Here is a 17,420-nt window from a genome sequence, read left to right on the forward strand (position 1 = left end):
AACATTAAGCTCTGAGTACGTAGCTTGGTATGTAGACAACAATAACTTTGTGAACACTGGCTAAGAAGAGGCAAGTACCTGCATAGCAATAGGTCCCTGGGACATCTGAGAACTGTAATTCATCCCTATTATGCCTGGCATGTTAGGCTGCATGACAGAGACCATAGGAAATCCTTGCTGCTGCATCGGCATCAGACCTGCTGAAAAACAAAGACATCGTTAAGGTCGATGTGATTTACAGCTTACTTTCTTAAAACTCTAAGTACCTAAAGGACTGGTTTCTTGGGAAGTGGCAGAGTAGAGAGGTAAACGTATAGGCTCTGGTGTGAGACAGACTTGCTTTAAATTCCAGGTCCATCATTTACTTAGCTTTGTGATCTTGGGCAAGCTAACAACACATCATCTGTAAAATGAAGATAATAATACTTCTACAGAATTTTTGTGCATACTTTAAAAATACACAATATGACTTATCTGGCCTTTAAGACGACCCCCAGGGATCTCTATTTCTTGGCATTCATGTCCTTGTCCTTCCCTCCCACACTGAATAGGGTTGACCAGTATAAGCAATGGGACACTGTGGAAATGAGGCTTGTCCTCAGTAACTGTGCAGCTTCATCCTTGTTCTCTGGGATCAGCTGTTGGGAAAGCCACTGCCACATCATGAGAATACTTAAGCAGTCCTATGGAGAATGGAGAATCCATGTGGCAAGAACTGAAACCTACTGCCAAAAGGCAGCACAAATGTGCCATCTATGTGAATGAGCCATCTCAGAAACAGATCTTCCAGCCCCATCAAACCTTTAGATGACTACAGTCCTAGCTGACATCTTTATTGCAATCTCCTTGGTCCTGGACCAAAACCACCCAGTGAGGTTACTCCAAGATACCTGACTCACAGACACAGTGTGGTTTACTATTTTAATAGTAAACTGTTTAAGTTTTGGGGTAATTTTCTATGCAGTAGCAAATAGCTAGTAGTTAAGAGTTAATACTAATTAAGCTACTTTTAATACAAAAGTAGGTTAAGAGCATGAACTTCTGAAGCCAACTAAAAATATTGCTTGCTAGGTTTGGGACCTTGGGCAAACTTGCTTAACTTCTTCCTGTACCTCGGTTTCACATTCACAACACTGTTTAATACCTAATATGCTTAAAGAAATGGTACTTCTCTTCTCTTTCCTTACATGGTTAATATAACACCACAAAACAGCCATCGGCATGCAAAGTATACAATGGATGAAAGTATGATTTATAGTATGGTACCTACCAAACTTTTCCAAAGAAGTAGTCCCAAGAGGAGAATGAAAACTACATTTCTCCAAGGATTTAATAAATACTAAATGTCTACTATATTTTAGGCACAGTTCTAAATACTTGGTATGCAACAGAGAATCAAACAAAATCCCTACATAGCCTGAACACAAATTTCATCCTAACTTTACACTGCACCACAGATCACATCCATGCTAGTTCTAGTGTAAGAGTTAAAAGAATCAAATTTTAATTTAAAAAAATTAAGTCTGGTAAAGCGAACAGTTGACTCATTGGAAAAGACCCTGATGCTGGGAGGGATCAGGGGCAGGAAGAGAAGGGGATGACAGAGGATGAGATGGCTGGATGGCATCACCAGCTCAGTGCACATGAGTCTGGGTGAACTCCGGGAATTGGTGATGGACAGGGAGGCCTGGCATGCTGTGATTCATGGGGTCGCAAAGAGTTGGACATGACTGAGTGACAGAACTGAACTGAAAGTCTACCATGTTTATCTAGTGGATTTTGTGTGCCTTCAAGGTATTTACAGAGTTTAATATCAGAAGCATGGATATTACATTTGAGGTAACACTGATCAGTGGCAAGTTATTCATTTATATTAATCATTTATTCAAATATTTGAACCCCTACTCCACGTCGGGCACCATTCTAGGTATACAGCATTGGACAAAGCCAGGTCTTTCCTCTCATGGAACTTACACTGTAACTGGGGTAGATAATAAAAAAAATAAGTGGACATCAGGTGAGGGTAAGGGGTAAGAGAGTCAGGGAGAGAAGTAGCTGCCATTTCATAGTCAGAAGAGGTTTCACCACAAGGATGGCATTTCAGCAAAGACTTGAAAGAGTAAGGGAGTGAGCCATGCGGGCACCAGGGAGGAGCATTCTAGACATAGGAATGCCAAATGCGAACACCTTGAGGCATCATGCCCAATGAGAATGCAGAGCCTGGACATAGCACAGGAGGATGTTATCCCTCTGATGCCTTTGGACCTACAGTTTTATTTATTTTCATAATTTTATTTAAGTCCTGAACAGGTAACTCAAAGATATGGCATGGCATTTAAAGGCACGGAAGTACACACAGTTGAAAAACAAGTCTTGTTTCTCTCCTGTCTCCCATTCACCTTGGTGGCCACTCTTCTTGTCAGTTCCTTGTACAGGCTTTCAGAAATAACCCATGCGTAATTTAAAGCCTTCAAAAGATCAAAAGGTCCACTCTAATACACTCCATTAAAAAAAAAAACAAACCCTCGGAAACAGCTGCAAATTCCAGAAGAAAAAAATATCAGGCAACCTTTTGGGCTCTATTCTTGTCCTGTTCCTTTGCTTTATATGTAGGTTTTTACTTGAAGGTTTATAAAAATGCAAAATGAGGAGCCACAAAAATAAACACAAAACGCTGTGATGTCTTCCTAAACAACAACAGACCTCCAACCACCTGATCCAAATCTAGGACACATCTAATTACAGAGAGCTTAAATAATGAATAAACGAGAGCAAGAATGCAACTGACCCTTGGAAAAATTTACCTGAAACTCGGCCTCCATCACCGATTATGAGTGGAGACACTGACCACCTGCTACTGAGCCACTCTTTATCATTTATCTCTCCTGGTGACCTGGGAGTCTGTTTCTGTAGCAGGCCTACCATAACTGGTCAACGCTGGCTTTGTGAGAAGGGCCGGTTTTCAGAGAGGCTTGGACTGTGCAGAGGAAGTGGGTACGCAGGAGTGGGAGAAGTGAGAAGATAGACAAGCATATTCTTCTGTCAATGTTCTGTCCCAGGGGTACAGAGACATGAGCTGAGATTATACCCCTTCACTACTGTTTCCTTGAAGACAAAGCTAGAATAGATATTGGTGGGCCCTTGTCTGAAACTGAGAGAGAAGGAATATACCTAGCAGAGAAATTGCTAGAAATAAAAGAGACTTAAAATAGTTTAAACAGAAGCAGAATATGTGATAACTTATGTACATGATTATAGTAAGATCAAATTCATATACAGAAGACATAGGCTAAAACAACCAAAGAGGTTCATTTATTCATTCCATAAGCAGCTATAGAGATCTGATTATTTTCTGCCAGCATGCTGGGTGCTGGAGACACTCCTGAGTATAAGGCAGACACAGCCCTTGCCCCTCAGAGCTAACAATCTAGAGGCAGGAGAAAGCCGGCATTCAGAGAACTACAATTCATTTCATTTTTGTCACTTGTTTCTTTAATACTCCTGTCTTAAAAGTCTCCTTCACCTCTGAGGTTAAATAACAACCTGTTGATTTGATATTTAAATAAGTTTGGGAGAAATGAGGAATAATTTTTCTTATTCCCCATTACCCAATTTTTTAGAAATTTTAGGAGTAAGCTATCAGGTTCAAGACAGTAAGAAAATTTTACTCTATCTGGAAGCAACAGAACTTTTTTTACTCATTTAATCCCCAAGTTCAGAAACAAACAGTGAAAAATGAAAGCTGACAGCATAAACTTTCACATACCTTGAGGGGGTCTTAATCCACTGGCAACTGGAAACACGAAGCTGAAAATGCAACAAAGATATATCAGGACTGGGACTGCCCTGGTGGCCCAGCGGCTGAGGATCTGCCTGGCAAAGCAGGGGATGCGGGTTTGATCCCTGGCTGCAGAACTAAGACCCCACACGCCTAGGGGCAACTAAGTCTGCCTGTCCCAGCTACTGAACCCGCATGTCGCAACCAAGACCCGATGCAGCCAAATAAATAATATTTTTTAAAAATATATGAGGATCTTCCTAGTGCAAAGATTTCAGATAAAACATAATATTTTACATAAGTAAAACTGTAGCCAGGGCCCTGGTATCTGTTCCACAGTACAAAAAAATATAGAATTATCCACCATCAAAACAGTTTGAGCATCCACAGTTTGCATGACAGTCAGCAGGTTACACAAGGGGGAAAATTTTGAACCAGAAAAGATAAGACTTTGAAACTGATCCTGGTTCTGTCGCTGTGTGACTCCCCTGGATTCCGATCTCTCCATCCATAAAATGAGAGGGCTGGATTAGATTCAATTCAGTGAACACTTATTGGGTGCCTATTACACGAAAGGCCTGAATGAGCTCAGGATTGCTGAAGACACAGATGCAGGCAAAGAACTTTTAACATAGGATAGACTGTACTAGGGCCTGTGAGAGGGCCAGAATACTAATAGAAATGAGAAGAAAACAGACTAATTTGATCAGTTAAATCTTGGGAAGGTTTCTGGAGGTAACTCTCAAGCTGTATCTTAAAAGAAAGGCACACTACACTGCAATAGTTTGAACAGAAGTTCAGAGGCCGACGCTGTAGCATGTTCAGAAAAATGATTTAAGGCTGAATACAAGACACAGGATTGGAAAAGTAAGCAGACTGAAGAAGGCCTTTAAAATGTTTGATTTTGAATAGTACATAAAGTCAGATTTTTAAGAATTGTGGTAAAATATACATAATATAAAACTTAACCATTTTAACCATTTTTAAGTGTACAGTTCAGTGGCATTACAATGTTGTACAACCTCCACCAAGATCCATTTCCACAGCTTTTTCACCATCACAAACAGAAACTCTGTAGTCATTAAACAATAACTCCCCATTACTTTCTCCCCCCTCAACCCCTGGTAACTGCTATTCTACTTTTTGGTTTGATGAATTTGTCTGTTTTAGCCACCTTCGATGGAATCCTACAATACTGGTCCTTTCGCATCTGGCTTGTTTCACTTAGCATAACATTTTCAAGGTTCATCAAGCTGTAGCATGTGTCAGAATTTCATTCCCTTTTATGGCTGAATAATATTCCATTGTTTGTACTTACCACATTTTACTTATCCAACTCATCTGTTGATGGACAGCTGAGTTGGCTATTGTGAATAATGCTGTTATGAACACTGATGTACAAGTATTTCTTGGGAGTCCCTCTTTCAGTTCTTTTGGGTCTCTACCTAGGAGTGGAGTTGCTGGGCCACATAGTAATTCTCTGGTAACTTTTTGAAAAACTGCCAGTTTTCCACAGCAGCTGTGTCATTTTGCATTCCCAATGGACCAGGTGGAGGGTCCACATACCTCCATCAACACTTATTTTCTGGATTTTTGTTTGTTTATAATGATAGTTATCCTAATGAGCATGAAGGACCTCACTGTGATTTGGATGTACATTTCCCTGATGTCAGAGGTTTTCAGCAGAGAAATGATCAGAAACGTGCTGTATGTTTCTCTGGTAATGGGGTATGCAGAGAAGACTTGAAGTAACAAGAAACAGCTAAGGAAACTATTAAAGTAATCTTAATAAGAAAAGGGCCATAACCAGAGTAGTAGGAATGAAAAAGAAGAGGTGAATCAAAGTTATTTAAAAGGAAGAATCAACAGGACTTAGCAACTACCTGGATGGAGAACAGTATTGAAAAAGCTGAAAGAACTGAAGATGCCTCTGAAATTTGGGGCCTGAGTGACTACAAGGATGGTGACGCTGTTCACTGCAGACAGGAACCCAATGTTAGCAGGTGTGGGGAGTAAGGTGCTAGGACGGTGTCCACGAGGAGCGTTGTAACAGGTAATCAGAGAAGTAACACCAGATCAAGAGAAGGGTCTGCATCAATCTAGCTAGGCTCTTTTTTTTATTTTCTCGCCACACTTTGTGGCATGTGGGATCTTAGTTCTCTGACTAGGGATCAAATCCGTGCCCCCTGAAGTGGAAGTACAGAGTCTTAAGCACTGGACCACCAGTGATTAAGTAGGAAGTCCCCTAGGCTGTTATAAATAAAGGTAAAAACAGAAAAAAAATTAAGGTCTGGTTGTGGATGAAGGAGTCAAAGGGATGTGTATACATAGTGAGAAGACAACAAAAGGCAACCGTGGAGAATTCTTAGTGAAAACTGTGTAGGGAATGGTCACTGACAACCAAGGAAACTGATTATAACTGAAAGTTATAATTGGGGTAGGACCACATTTAAGGAAGGAGTTACCAGTGTCTCATGCTATAGAGAAGTTGATAAGAATGGGGGTTAATAAATAAAGATTGCTGTTTTAAAAAATGATGATCTTTGAGTGAACAGTTTCATCACAGGAAACAGGAGCTGCAGAGATAAAGATTTAGGATACAAAAGATATAATTAAAAACTGAGAAACAAGGTTTTTGAGAGGATAGGATTAACACAGCAAAAGGACAAAGGACTTCTTTCTCTGAGACCAGAGGGAAAGAAAATGGGACAAATACAGAGGAAGGAAAAATCTGAGTCCTTAAATCTGGAAGATAAGAATCTGAAGGGGATTTCTGAGTCTTATAGGCACATAGTGAGATCCAGAATAGTATGCCAAATTTAGGTGTCTTTGCATTTTTTTATTGCACAACACCCCCCTTGACCCAAGAAAAGGGCTAAAACCCAAACTGCAGAGTCTTCTAACTTTAAAATACTTTGATCAAGAACTTTTTGGTAAGGTGGTTTACAAATTTCTAGTTGGATAGCTATCTGGTTACATGTCATTTACAGCCTTGTAGAGGATCTGAAACACTCACAAATTTTGCTGACAAGTGGGCCTGCACCCAAAGAGAGGCCTGAACAGTGAACAGCTTTTCTGAACAGCACACAAAATTTATTAGCTAAGCAACGTGTTAACTGGATAACATGTTTAAACTGCAAGTTGAAATTTGGTAGGACTCAGTTTTTTTTTAAGTTAATCATACACTAAGATTTACAAACTGAGGAGCAATGCATTTAAGTATTCAACATGTTGAGACTTCAAAATCCATTTTAAAGATTATAGACCTATAAAGGTTACTTTGAAAACATACACAAAAACTAAATTAAGGATATTAATAGATAAAGAAGATGTAGTACATAATTACAATGGAATATCACTCGGCAATAAAAGGGAACAGAATTGGGTCATTTGTAGAGACCTGAATGGACCTAGAGACTGTCACACAGAGTAAATTAAGTCAGAAAGAGAAACACAAATATCATATATTAATGCATATATGTGGAATCTAGAAAAACAATACAGATGATCTTATCTGCAAAACAGAAATAGAGACACAGGCATAGAGAACAAAGGTATGAACCCCAAGGGGGAGAAGGGGAGCAGTGGGAGGAATTGAGAGATAGGGATGACATATATGCACTATTGATACCATACACTATATACATACTATTTAACTATGAGAACCTACTGTATAGTTCAGGGAACCCTGTTTAGTGCTCTGTGGTGACCTAAATAGGAAAGAAATCCAAGAAAGAGGGGACATATGGAAATGTATAGCTGATTCACTTTGCTGTACAGTAGAAACTGACATAAAACTGTAAAGCAACATTTTAACAAAAATTAATAAAAATAAGAGTATTACTGACAAACATGACTTACTCCAATAATTATACAACAACCCAAACTACCTACTGACCTATTTACCACTCATAAGACTCTCTGAAATGTTTAGACCACTAACAGCCACCATACTTAAAGACCGGTAAGATACTGATAAAGACAGCAAAAGCTTGGCCAAAAACTGGGCAGCAAGATGACAAGCACTTTGATTTCAAAGGTGAAACCACTACGCATTACTTATGTCCTAGTCTGAGAGCAGCACTGTGAGCTCTATTTGTCACATGCCCATCTCTTTCATCCTCCACTTTCCGCTACCTTCGTGACTAACCCACATCAGCCTTCACTTCTCTCTGAAGCCTGGACTCAACAAGACTTCCCAGCGGATCTCCCCACCGGCAGACTCTGGGGCTTCTAATGCAGTTCATGTAGCACAGGTGAGGCGCATCTCCCTAAAGGACCATTTGATAAGGCTGCACGTGTGCATGCTAAATCGCTTCAGTCATGTCTGACTCTGTAAGACCCCATGGACTGTAGCCTGCCAGGCTCCTCTGTCCATGGGATTCTCCAGGCAAGAATACTGGAGTGGGTAGCATGCCCTCCTCCAGGGGATTTTCCCAACCCAGGGATGGAACCCACGTCTCTTACATCTCTTGAGCTGCCAGGCGGGTTCTTTACCACTCGCGCCACCTGGGAAACCCTTGATAAGGCTGTGATTCCTCCTTAAATCAAATTTCCTTAGTTTATACTCAAGGCCCGCTCCAGTTGTACCAGAATTTTTTCAGTTTTCTCTCACAACTCTTCTCTCCCACTCAGTGCCACAGTCCGTCCTTCCAGGCTACCTGCTATCCCCTACTGTTCACTAGGCCTTCCCATCTCCATGACAATCTCTTGACCCTTTCCTCTTCCTCAAAATAAAAGAAAAAGGAAGAAAGTGAAGTCGCTCAGTTGTGTCCGACTCTTTGTGATCCCGTGGACTGTAGCCCTCTAGGCTCCTCCGTCCATGGGATTCTCCAGGCAAGAATACTGGAGTGGGTTGCCATTTCCTTCACCAGGGGATCCTCCGGATCCAGGGATCGAACCCAGGTCTCCTGCATTGCAGGCAGAAAGCACTGCTGCTGCTGCTGCTAAGTCGCTTCAGTCGTGTCCAACTCTGTGCGACCCCATAGATGGCAGCCCATCAGGCTCCACCATCCCTGGGATTCTCCAGGCAAGAACACTGGAGCGGGTTGCCATTTCCTTCTCCAATGCATGAAAGTGAAAAGTCAAAGTGAAGTCGCTCAGTCGTGTCCGACTCTTAGCGACCACATGGACTGCAGCCTACCAGGCTCCTCCATCCATGGGATTTTCCAGGCAAGAGTACTGGAGTGGGGTGCCATTGCCTTCTCCAAGAAAGCATTGCAGGCTTTATTTAACCTCTGAGCCACCAGGGCAGACCCCCTCCTCAAAATGAGGCCCAGCTGAAATAGCTCTCCTTTGTCTCCAGTGATGCTTGAATCCACAAATATTTATAGAATGTTTTCTGTGTGTACAATGTGCTACAGCTGTGGAAGATAAAAAGGTGAGGAGGCCCATAAGGAGCTTATAAAAGCAGGAAATGGACAAGCTTACAAATGATACTATCCCAGAAGGATACAGACTAACCAAGATTTTTCAACTTTTTTTTTCCCTAGTATACTTGACTTAAAAAATGCTTTTTTACTTCTCATCTCTTGGGTAGATTTTGCCCTTTACACAACTCTACAATTTATTCCAAGTAGCCCATTCAGGATACCAGTCAAAAGTAGGCTAACATTAGTAAAGTTGGAAAATGCCAGTGCTTTTTGCTTAGCCTCTTAGCAAACAGACAAGTACCTAAGAAAAATAGTAAATTATAGTTAATGGATTTCCTCTATTAAAAGCTGAAAGAGACTGCCTGGTTCTTTTTCTTTTTCCCTAAAATATACTTAGGTTGCAGCCATAACGTTAGCTTCTTCAGCCCTCACCACTGGTCTCTAAAAACTGTACACTTTTAAAATTAACCACAGTTTCTCAGCCGCGGAAAATCTCCAATACAGGGAATACTTACCAGACAATTTTCAATATAAAATTGAGTTATTCTCTCATATATCCTCTAGTTTAATAATGCAACATTACTACAGCCAAATTTTAAATAGAAAACAAAAATTTTTAAGTTCTAATTTCTATCACAATTCAGGCCATATTTAGGGGAAAAAAATTGTGCTCATGTTAAACTACTACAAACTAAAGGAAATGATTTACTCAACTTTCTACACTGAAGATGCCTTCATCTTTTTTGAAAAACAAAAACAAACCCCAAATGAAAAACACCCCCCCAAAAAACCCCCAAAACAACCAAAAAAACCCAAACTTGTGTCTACAATGCCGAATTCTTTTAAGTTTATATTTCCCCAGAACTTGGTGCCATGATTCATCATATACTTGATCAAATTAATGCCACTCACAAACATTTTAAAAATGGTCCTGATGATCAGAAGAGATTGACATATTTGTCTTCTCCAGCCAGTAATGACTTATGCTAAAAAAAGAAAACAAATATGCTGAAAAACTAATGCAACAGTGAAAATCTGAAAATAAAAGGGAAAAAAAGAAGTCTTAAAGCTAAAGGTGTAGAGAAAATGAAAGATGGAGTCGCACACAGGTGGTTTATTTAACAGCAACTGCTTCTTTTTTTCTGACATATATATATTACAAGCACCTTCAAGAGGTGATGACTTTAAAGGCTTCACAATGCGGTATTCATGACTCCAAAATTAAAACCCTGCATATCAAAAAACTAACACTTGGTTTTCCAAAAATAATTTGGGATGCTTAAGATAAAGAACTAAATTTATCTCCAAACGCGTATGAACCTCGGGTTGGCTAGCAAAACAAAGTCAGACTAGGTCATTAACAGAAATGGGATGTAAACTTCACAGAATCAAGCATTTCCTCAAACGGTAAACTTGCCAGGTTGCACTCATTCATTTCTTTTACCGTTCTGGATATGAGAAGCATTGGCGATTAGCAGCTGAAATATGACAGAGAAAGCAAATTTGTTTAAAGATTAAGTAAAAGTCTGGAAGCTTTGTCCTGATAACTGCCTACGTGCTGCTCAACAGTGAATTGGTGTTTATTGAGGAGACAGGTGTTAAGAATTACTTCTACAAGAGCTCTTTAGCAAATGCAAAGATCTTCAGGTTTTCCTGTTTCTGGTATGTTAAGGAAGTAAAAGGACAAGTCGGTGAAAGCCGAACAGTGTGCGAAGAGACACACACATATATCTTGGAAACACCTGTCCAGCTCTCTGAAAAGATCTTTCGGAGCCCCTGGTGAAGCCCTGGGAAAGGGAAGGCTCTGGCAGCTTCAGATCCAGCCGGGCTAGAAGCGAGGCGTCGGGGTCCCTTCTTGACCCACCCGGCCGGCTGCCAGCCGCACCAAAGGGACCCTCGCCTCCTCCCCGTCTCCTCCCCGCTCGGCCCCAAAGCACCCGGCGCCCAGCCTCCATCCGCCCCTTCGGCCTAGGTTACCGGAGGACGACCCTTCTCCCGCAGCCCTAGTTTCCAGGGAACAGGGGTCGGCGCCGGCTAAAACCGCCATAACCGCAGACCACCCGTCGACGGGGCGCGTCCTGGCCCAGCTCCTCACACCCACCTGCCTCCCCCGGCGGCCCCCGCGCCGGCTCCCGCGGCCCCGCCGCCGCCAGCTCCACTTCCCGGCCGCAGCGCCATCTTGCTCCGGGCCCGCCGCTGCCACCTTCCCAGCAGCTGTCAACTCCCGACAGCCACTTCCGGGGCGAACTCCAGGCCCCACCTTGCCGCGGCCTGGGGCGACGGGGCGGGGCCGCGGGCCCACGTGACCCTCAGCGCCCGGGGGCGGGGCCGCGCCACCTCGTCACGTGACCCGGCCGCCGAAGAGGGGACTCTGGGTGCATTTATGGTTCGGGGGGGCTGGCGGGGCGGTCTGGTCCCAGTTCTAAGGGAGCTGATTCGTCTCTGGGAAGGCTTTGTGGAGGGCACAGCTGGCCGAGCTGCAGGGAGTCGTCGTCGTTCCTGCGTTTGAGAAATCATCATCTTGGTTAATGGAAAGAATAGAGTCCAGTTTGAAAAACTGGATGGTGGGTACACGCGTGTTCTTTTATTGCGACTTTTTACACAAAGGATAGATGGAGCCTGAATGCTCCTTTCATAGCTTCACAATGTCCATTAGTGATGAGCTCTACTTTTCCCCTGGAACTTGGAAGATTTTTTTTGGCACCTGTCCTAAAAGCTGAAGATGTTTCAGTTCAGTTCAGTTCAATTCAGTCGCTCAGTCGTGTCCGACTCTCTGCGACCCCATGAATTGCAGCACGCCAGACCTCCCTGGATGTAAGAGCCTAGTAGGCTGCAGTCCATGGGGTCGCTAAGAGTCGGACACGACTGACTTCACTTTCACTTTTCACTTTCATGCATTGGAGAAGGAAATGGCAAACCACTCCAGTGTTCTTGCCTGCAGAATCCCAGGGGAGGGGGAGCCTGGTGGGCTGCCGTTTCTGGGGTCGCACAGAGTTGGAAGCGACTTAGCAGCAGCAGGCTGTCCTGTCCATCACCAGCTCCCGGAGTTCACTCAAACTCACCTCCATCGAGTCGGTGATGCCATCCAGCCATCTTATCCTCTGTCGTCCCCTTCCCTCCTGCCCCCAATCCCTCCCAGCATCAGTCTTTTCCACTGAGTCAACTCCTCGCATGAGGTGGCCAAAGTACTGGAGTTTCAGCTTCAGCATCAGTCCTTCCAAAGAACACCCAGGACTGATCTCCTTTAGAATGGACTGGTTGGATCTCCTTGCAGTCCAAGGGACTCTGAAGAGTTTTCTCCAACACCACAGTTCAAAAGCATCAATTCTTCGGCACTCAGCTTTCTTCACAGTCCAACTCTCACATCCATACATGACTACTGGAAAAACCATAGCCTTGGTTAGACGGACTTTTGTTGGCAAAGTAATGTCTCTGCTTTTGAATATGCTGTCTAGGTTGGTCACAACTTTCCTTCCAAGGAGTAAGAGTCTTTTAATTTCATGGCTGCAATCACCAGAAACTGTTTAGTCACCTGGTAATCCGCATTTTTCTTTTACTTACAATCAGGGCCAAAACAGTGGTGCATGGGAAGGTTTATTGCACCTAACCTATCTGGGCATATTTTCACTGTGATTTTTTTTCCTAGTCAAACTACTATAAGTAAGTGTAAAAGTTGAATGTAAACTTTTTCAAGCCTTAGGTAGCGTTTGCTTATTAGCAAGTAATGGGTTTGTCGGGTTGAAGGAATTACAAGTGGGAATCAAGATTTCGGGGGTGGGGGTGGGGATATCGATAACCTCAGATATGCAAATGATTGACACAAAGTGAAGAAAACCCGAGCCTCTTGATAAGGGTGAAAGAGGAGTGAAAAAGCTGGCTTGAAACTCAATATGAAAACAACTAAGGTCAGAACTTCCAGCCAGCCCCATCACTTCATGGCAAACAGAAGGGAAAAAGGGGAAGGTGACAGATTTTATTTTCTTAGGCTCCAAAATCACTGTGGACAGTGCTGAAGGTAACAGCAATTATGAAATTAAAGGACGCTTGCTCCTTGGAAGGAAATCTATGACAAACCTAGACAGTGTATTAAAAAGCAGAGACTTCACTTTGCCGACAAAAGTTAGTGTAATCAAAGCTGTGGTTTTTCCAATAGTCATGTATGGGTGTGAGAGTTGGACCATAAAGAAGGCTGAGCACCAAAGAAGTGATTCGTTGGAATTGTGGTGCTGGAGACGATTCTTTAGAGTCCCTTGGGCTGTAAGGAGATCAAACTAGTCAATCCCCAGGTAAATCAATCCTGAATATTCATTGGAAAGACTGATGCTGAAGCTCCAATACTTTGGCTCCCTGATGTAAAGAGCTGAGTCATTGCAAAAGGCTCTGGTGCTGGGAAAGAGTAAAGCCAAAGGGAGACGGGGGCAGCCGAGGATGAGATGATTGGACAGCATCACCCAATGGACATGAATCTGAGCAAACTCTGGGAGATAGTGGAGGACTGGGGAGCCTGGCATGCTGAAGTGCTTGGGACTGCAGAGTCAGACACACTTAGCCACTGAACAAGTAACATTACAGTTAGCGTTATCTTTTACTCTTGCCTCAGGGCTTTTACAGGGAGACAGTTGTAATAATAGTTATCCTTTATTGGGCACACATCACTGGTTAGAAACTTTATTGTATGGTTTCAAATCCTCAGTGTCCCTAAGAGTTACTATTGACAATTCACAGATAAAAAAACCAAGGTTAAAAGAATTTGTAATTCAGACCACACAGCTGCAAAACACCAGGACCAGGATCCAAGTTCAAGTGTTTGACCTCAAAGTCCTTGCTTATTTCAACTACAGTGTGCCATTTTTTTTTTTTCCCTCATGCCCACAAATTTCATTCCTCCCCTTTTTAGATGGAACTGTGTAGATGTTCCAATTATCAATTGATACATACAACCAAACTCCATATAAACCCATTGACAAATGAAGCGGATATAGGCTTATGTAGCCACTTTAAAAGATGGGTGATTTTAAGAGAGGAGAAACTTAAAAAAGGAAAGAAAGAAAGAAAGGGAGTATTTCAAGGACCATACAAGACATAATCTCTGTTTCTGCTGGGAATGCTTTGTTCTGCTTTGCATGCTGACTGTTCTAAGTCTCCGGCTGTCAGCCTCTCCTGACATTTCCAGCTGGGTGGGCGCGCTCATGTGATGCTTCAGCACCGTGGCCTCATGTCTAACATGGCATTCACCTCCCAGTCTGTCCCTTTCCTTTATCCCCACCACTACAGTTAGGGCAGGGGCTATGTTATGAAGCTTTGTATTCCGAACCAAACACATAATGTTTATTTAAAGAATATTTTTTGGTGACGTGATCGCATGTCAGGCACAGTGCTAAGTGCTTCTAATCTTGAGACACAGTTGGTATTACCCTCAATTTCAGTAATTAAAAAAAAAAAAAAAGATTGGCAAAAGGGTGGCACCAGTACATCCACCTCCAGAATATATTGTGAGTCAAGGATCTGTTTGCAAGAACAAACAAAAACATCACAGGCTTGTTAAAGTATTTCTTGCACCTTGCAGCAATAGGTCTCCACTTACATAAATTCTGAAGCTGAACAATTTTTGTCCCATCTAAAATATTTTAAGTTGGAGTCTATCCATCCTGACTCTAGAATAAAAGACTGAGTAAAGGAAATAAATAATTTTAATTCAAATGTTGCTGAGGAAAGTTTATTATAGTATCGATGACAATAACATTCATATCAGGTGCCACTCAGAGTACCTTACATGTATGAAGTCAATTTTTTATTCAACTGTACAAAACTCTGTTCACTCAGTTGTATCCAACTCTTTGCGTCCCCATGGACTGCAGCACATCAGGCCTCCCTGTCCATTGCCAACTTCCGCAGTTTACTCAAACTCGTGTTCATCTAGTCGGTGATGCCACCCAACCATCTCATCTTCTGTCATCCCCTTCTCCTCCTGCCCTCAATCTTTCCCAGCATCATGGTCTTTTCAAATGAGTCAGTTCTTCACAGCAGGTGGCCAAAGTATTGGGGTTTCAGCTTCAGCATCAGTCCTTCCAATGAATATTTAGGACTGATCTCCTTTAGGATGGACTGGTTGGATCTCAGTGCTGTCCAAGGGACTCTCAAGAGTCTTCTCCAACATCACAGTTTAAAAGCATCAATTCTTCGGTGCTCAGCTTTCTTTATAGTCCAACTCTCGCATCCATACATGACTACTGGAAAAACCATAGCTTTGACTAGCTGGACCTTTGTTGACAAGGTAATGTCTCTGCTCTTTAATATGCTGTCTAGATTGGTCATAACTTTTCTTCCAAGGAGCGTTTCTGATGGCTGCAGTCACCATTTGCAGTGATTTTGGAGCCCTCCCAAAATAGTCCGTCACTGTTTCTCCATCTACTTGCCATGAAGTGATGGGACCAGATGCCATGATCTTAGTTTTCTGAATGTTGAGTTTTAAGCCAACTTTTTCACTTTCCTCAAGAGGCTCTTTAGTTCTTCGCTTTCTGCCATAAGTGTGGTGTCATCTGCATATCTGAGGTTATTGATATTTCTCCCCGCAATCTTGATTCCAGCTTGAGCTTCATCCAGCCCAGCGTTTCTCATGATGTACTCTGCATATGTTAAATAAGCAGGGTGACAATATACAGCCTTGACGTGCTCCTTTCCCGATTTGGAACCAGTCTGTTGTTCCATGTCCAGTTCTAACTGTTGCATCCTGACCTGCACACAGATTTCTCAGGAGTCAGGTCAGGTGGTCTGGTATTCCCATCTCTTTAAGAATTTTCCAGTTTGTTGTGATAAACAGTCAAAGGCTTTGGCATAGTCAATAAAGCAGAAGTAGATGTTTCCTGAACTCTCTTGCTTTTTCAATGATCCAACAGAAGTTTGCAATTTGATATCTGGTTCCTCTCCCTTTTCTAAATCTAGCTTGAACATCTGGAAGTTCACGGTTCATGTACTGTTGAAGCCTGACTTGGAGAATTTTGAGCATTACTTTGGAAGTGTGTGAGATGAGTACAATTGTGCAGTAGTTTGAGCATTCTTTGGCGTTGGAATGAAAACTGACCTTTCCCAGTCCTGTGGTCACTGCTGAGTTTTCCAAATTTGTTGGCATATTGAGTGCAGCACTTTCACAGCATCATCTTTTAGGATTTCAAATAGCTCAACTGGAATTCCATCACGTCCACTAGCTTTGTTCATAGTGATGCTTCCTAACGCCCACTTGTACAAAACTAGCAATCGAGAAAAATCTGCACGAGTCAATAGTCTGTAGCACTGTATAATCATAATCCTTTACCCTTGGCAGAGACTTGCATGCTAACTGGACTGAAGGGCCATAAAGCCTCAGGAGAGATAAGCTGTAGAATTGTACCAATGGGGTACCAAGCAACAGGGACATTCGGCCTTACCAGGATAAAATGTGTGTCAGTTTTCTAGCAAAGTCATCTTGAATGGAAAGAGACAGGGAAGAACATGGTTGCATGACAGAAAATGAAGCAGGAAAGGGAGAAGCTGACCATATTCTGGTAGCTACAACATTGTGACAGGTAAGGTCTGAGCTATGTTACTGATGAAGTAAAAAGATATTTAACAGGCCAAAGAATTTAAAACCCTAGGGAACTTGAATAACCAGCCACAAAAAAGGGCTCTCATGTGGAGAAAAGGGAATGCTCTTGCACTGTTGGTGGGAATATAAATTGATACAGCCACTATGGAAGACAGTATGGAGATTCCTTAAAAAATTAGGAATAAAACCACCATATGACACAGCAATCCCACTCCTAGGCATATACCCTGAGAAAACCAAAATTGAAAAAGACCCATTGTTCATTGCAACACTATTTACAACAGCTAGAACATGGAAGCAACCTAGATATCCATCAACAGATGAATGGATAAAGAAGTTGTGGTACATATACATATATATAATGGAATATTCAGTTCAGTCACTCAATTGTGTCCGACTCTGCAACCCCAGGGATTGCAGCATGCCAGGCTTCCCTGTCCATCATCAACTCCTAGAGTTTACTCAAACTCATGTCCATCAAGTCAGCGATGCCATCCAACCATCTCGTCCTCTGTCGTCCCCTTCTCCTCCTGCCTTCAATCTTTCCCAGCATCAGGGTCTTTTCAAATGAGCCAATTCTCCGTATCAGGTGGCCAAAGTATTGGAGTTTCAGTTTCAACATCAGTACTTCCAGTGAATATTCAGGACTGATCTCCTTTAGGATGGACGGGTTGGATCTCCTTGCAGT

The 17,420-nt window shown here is 42.4% G+C and overlaps 1 protein-coding gene across 1 annotated transcript in view; it reads right to left on the reverse strand.

The window, feature by feature from the left end:
- The window catches only part of SYNRG (synergin gamma), an 88,246-nt gene extending 76,899 nt beyond the window's left edge, over positions 1-11,347 (reverse strand). Inside the window, exons 1-3 of the mRNA XM_052657740.1 lie at positions 11,252-11,347; positions 3,767-3,807; positions 79-197 (exon numbers count right to left, since the gene is read on the reverse strand). Coding sequence (XP_052513700.1) covers positions 79-197; positions 3,767-3,807; positions 11,252-11,328 — 237 coding nt within the window. The 5' untranslated portion in view covers positions 11,329-11,347. The remainder of the gene's footprint in view (positions 1-78; positions 198-3,766; positions 3,808-11,251) is intronic.
- Between the last annotated feature and the right edge of the window lie 6,073 nt (positions 11,348-17,420).

Source organism: Budorcas taxicolor, chromosome 19 (assembly GCF_023091745.1).
Source record: "Budorcas taxicolor isolate Tak-1 chromosome 19, Takin1.1, whole genome shotgun sequence".
NCBI lineage: Eukaryota > Metazoa > Chordata > Mammalia > Artiodactyla > Bovidae > Budorcas > Budorcas taxicolor.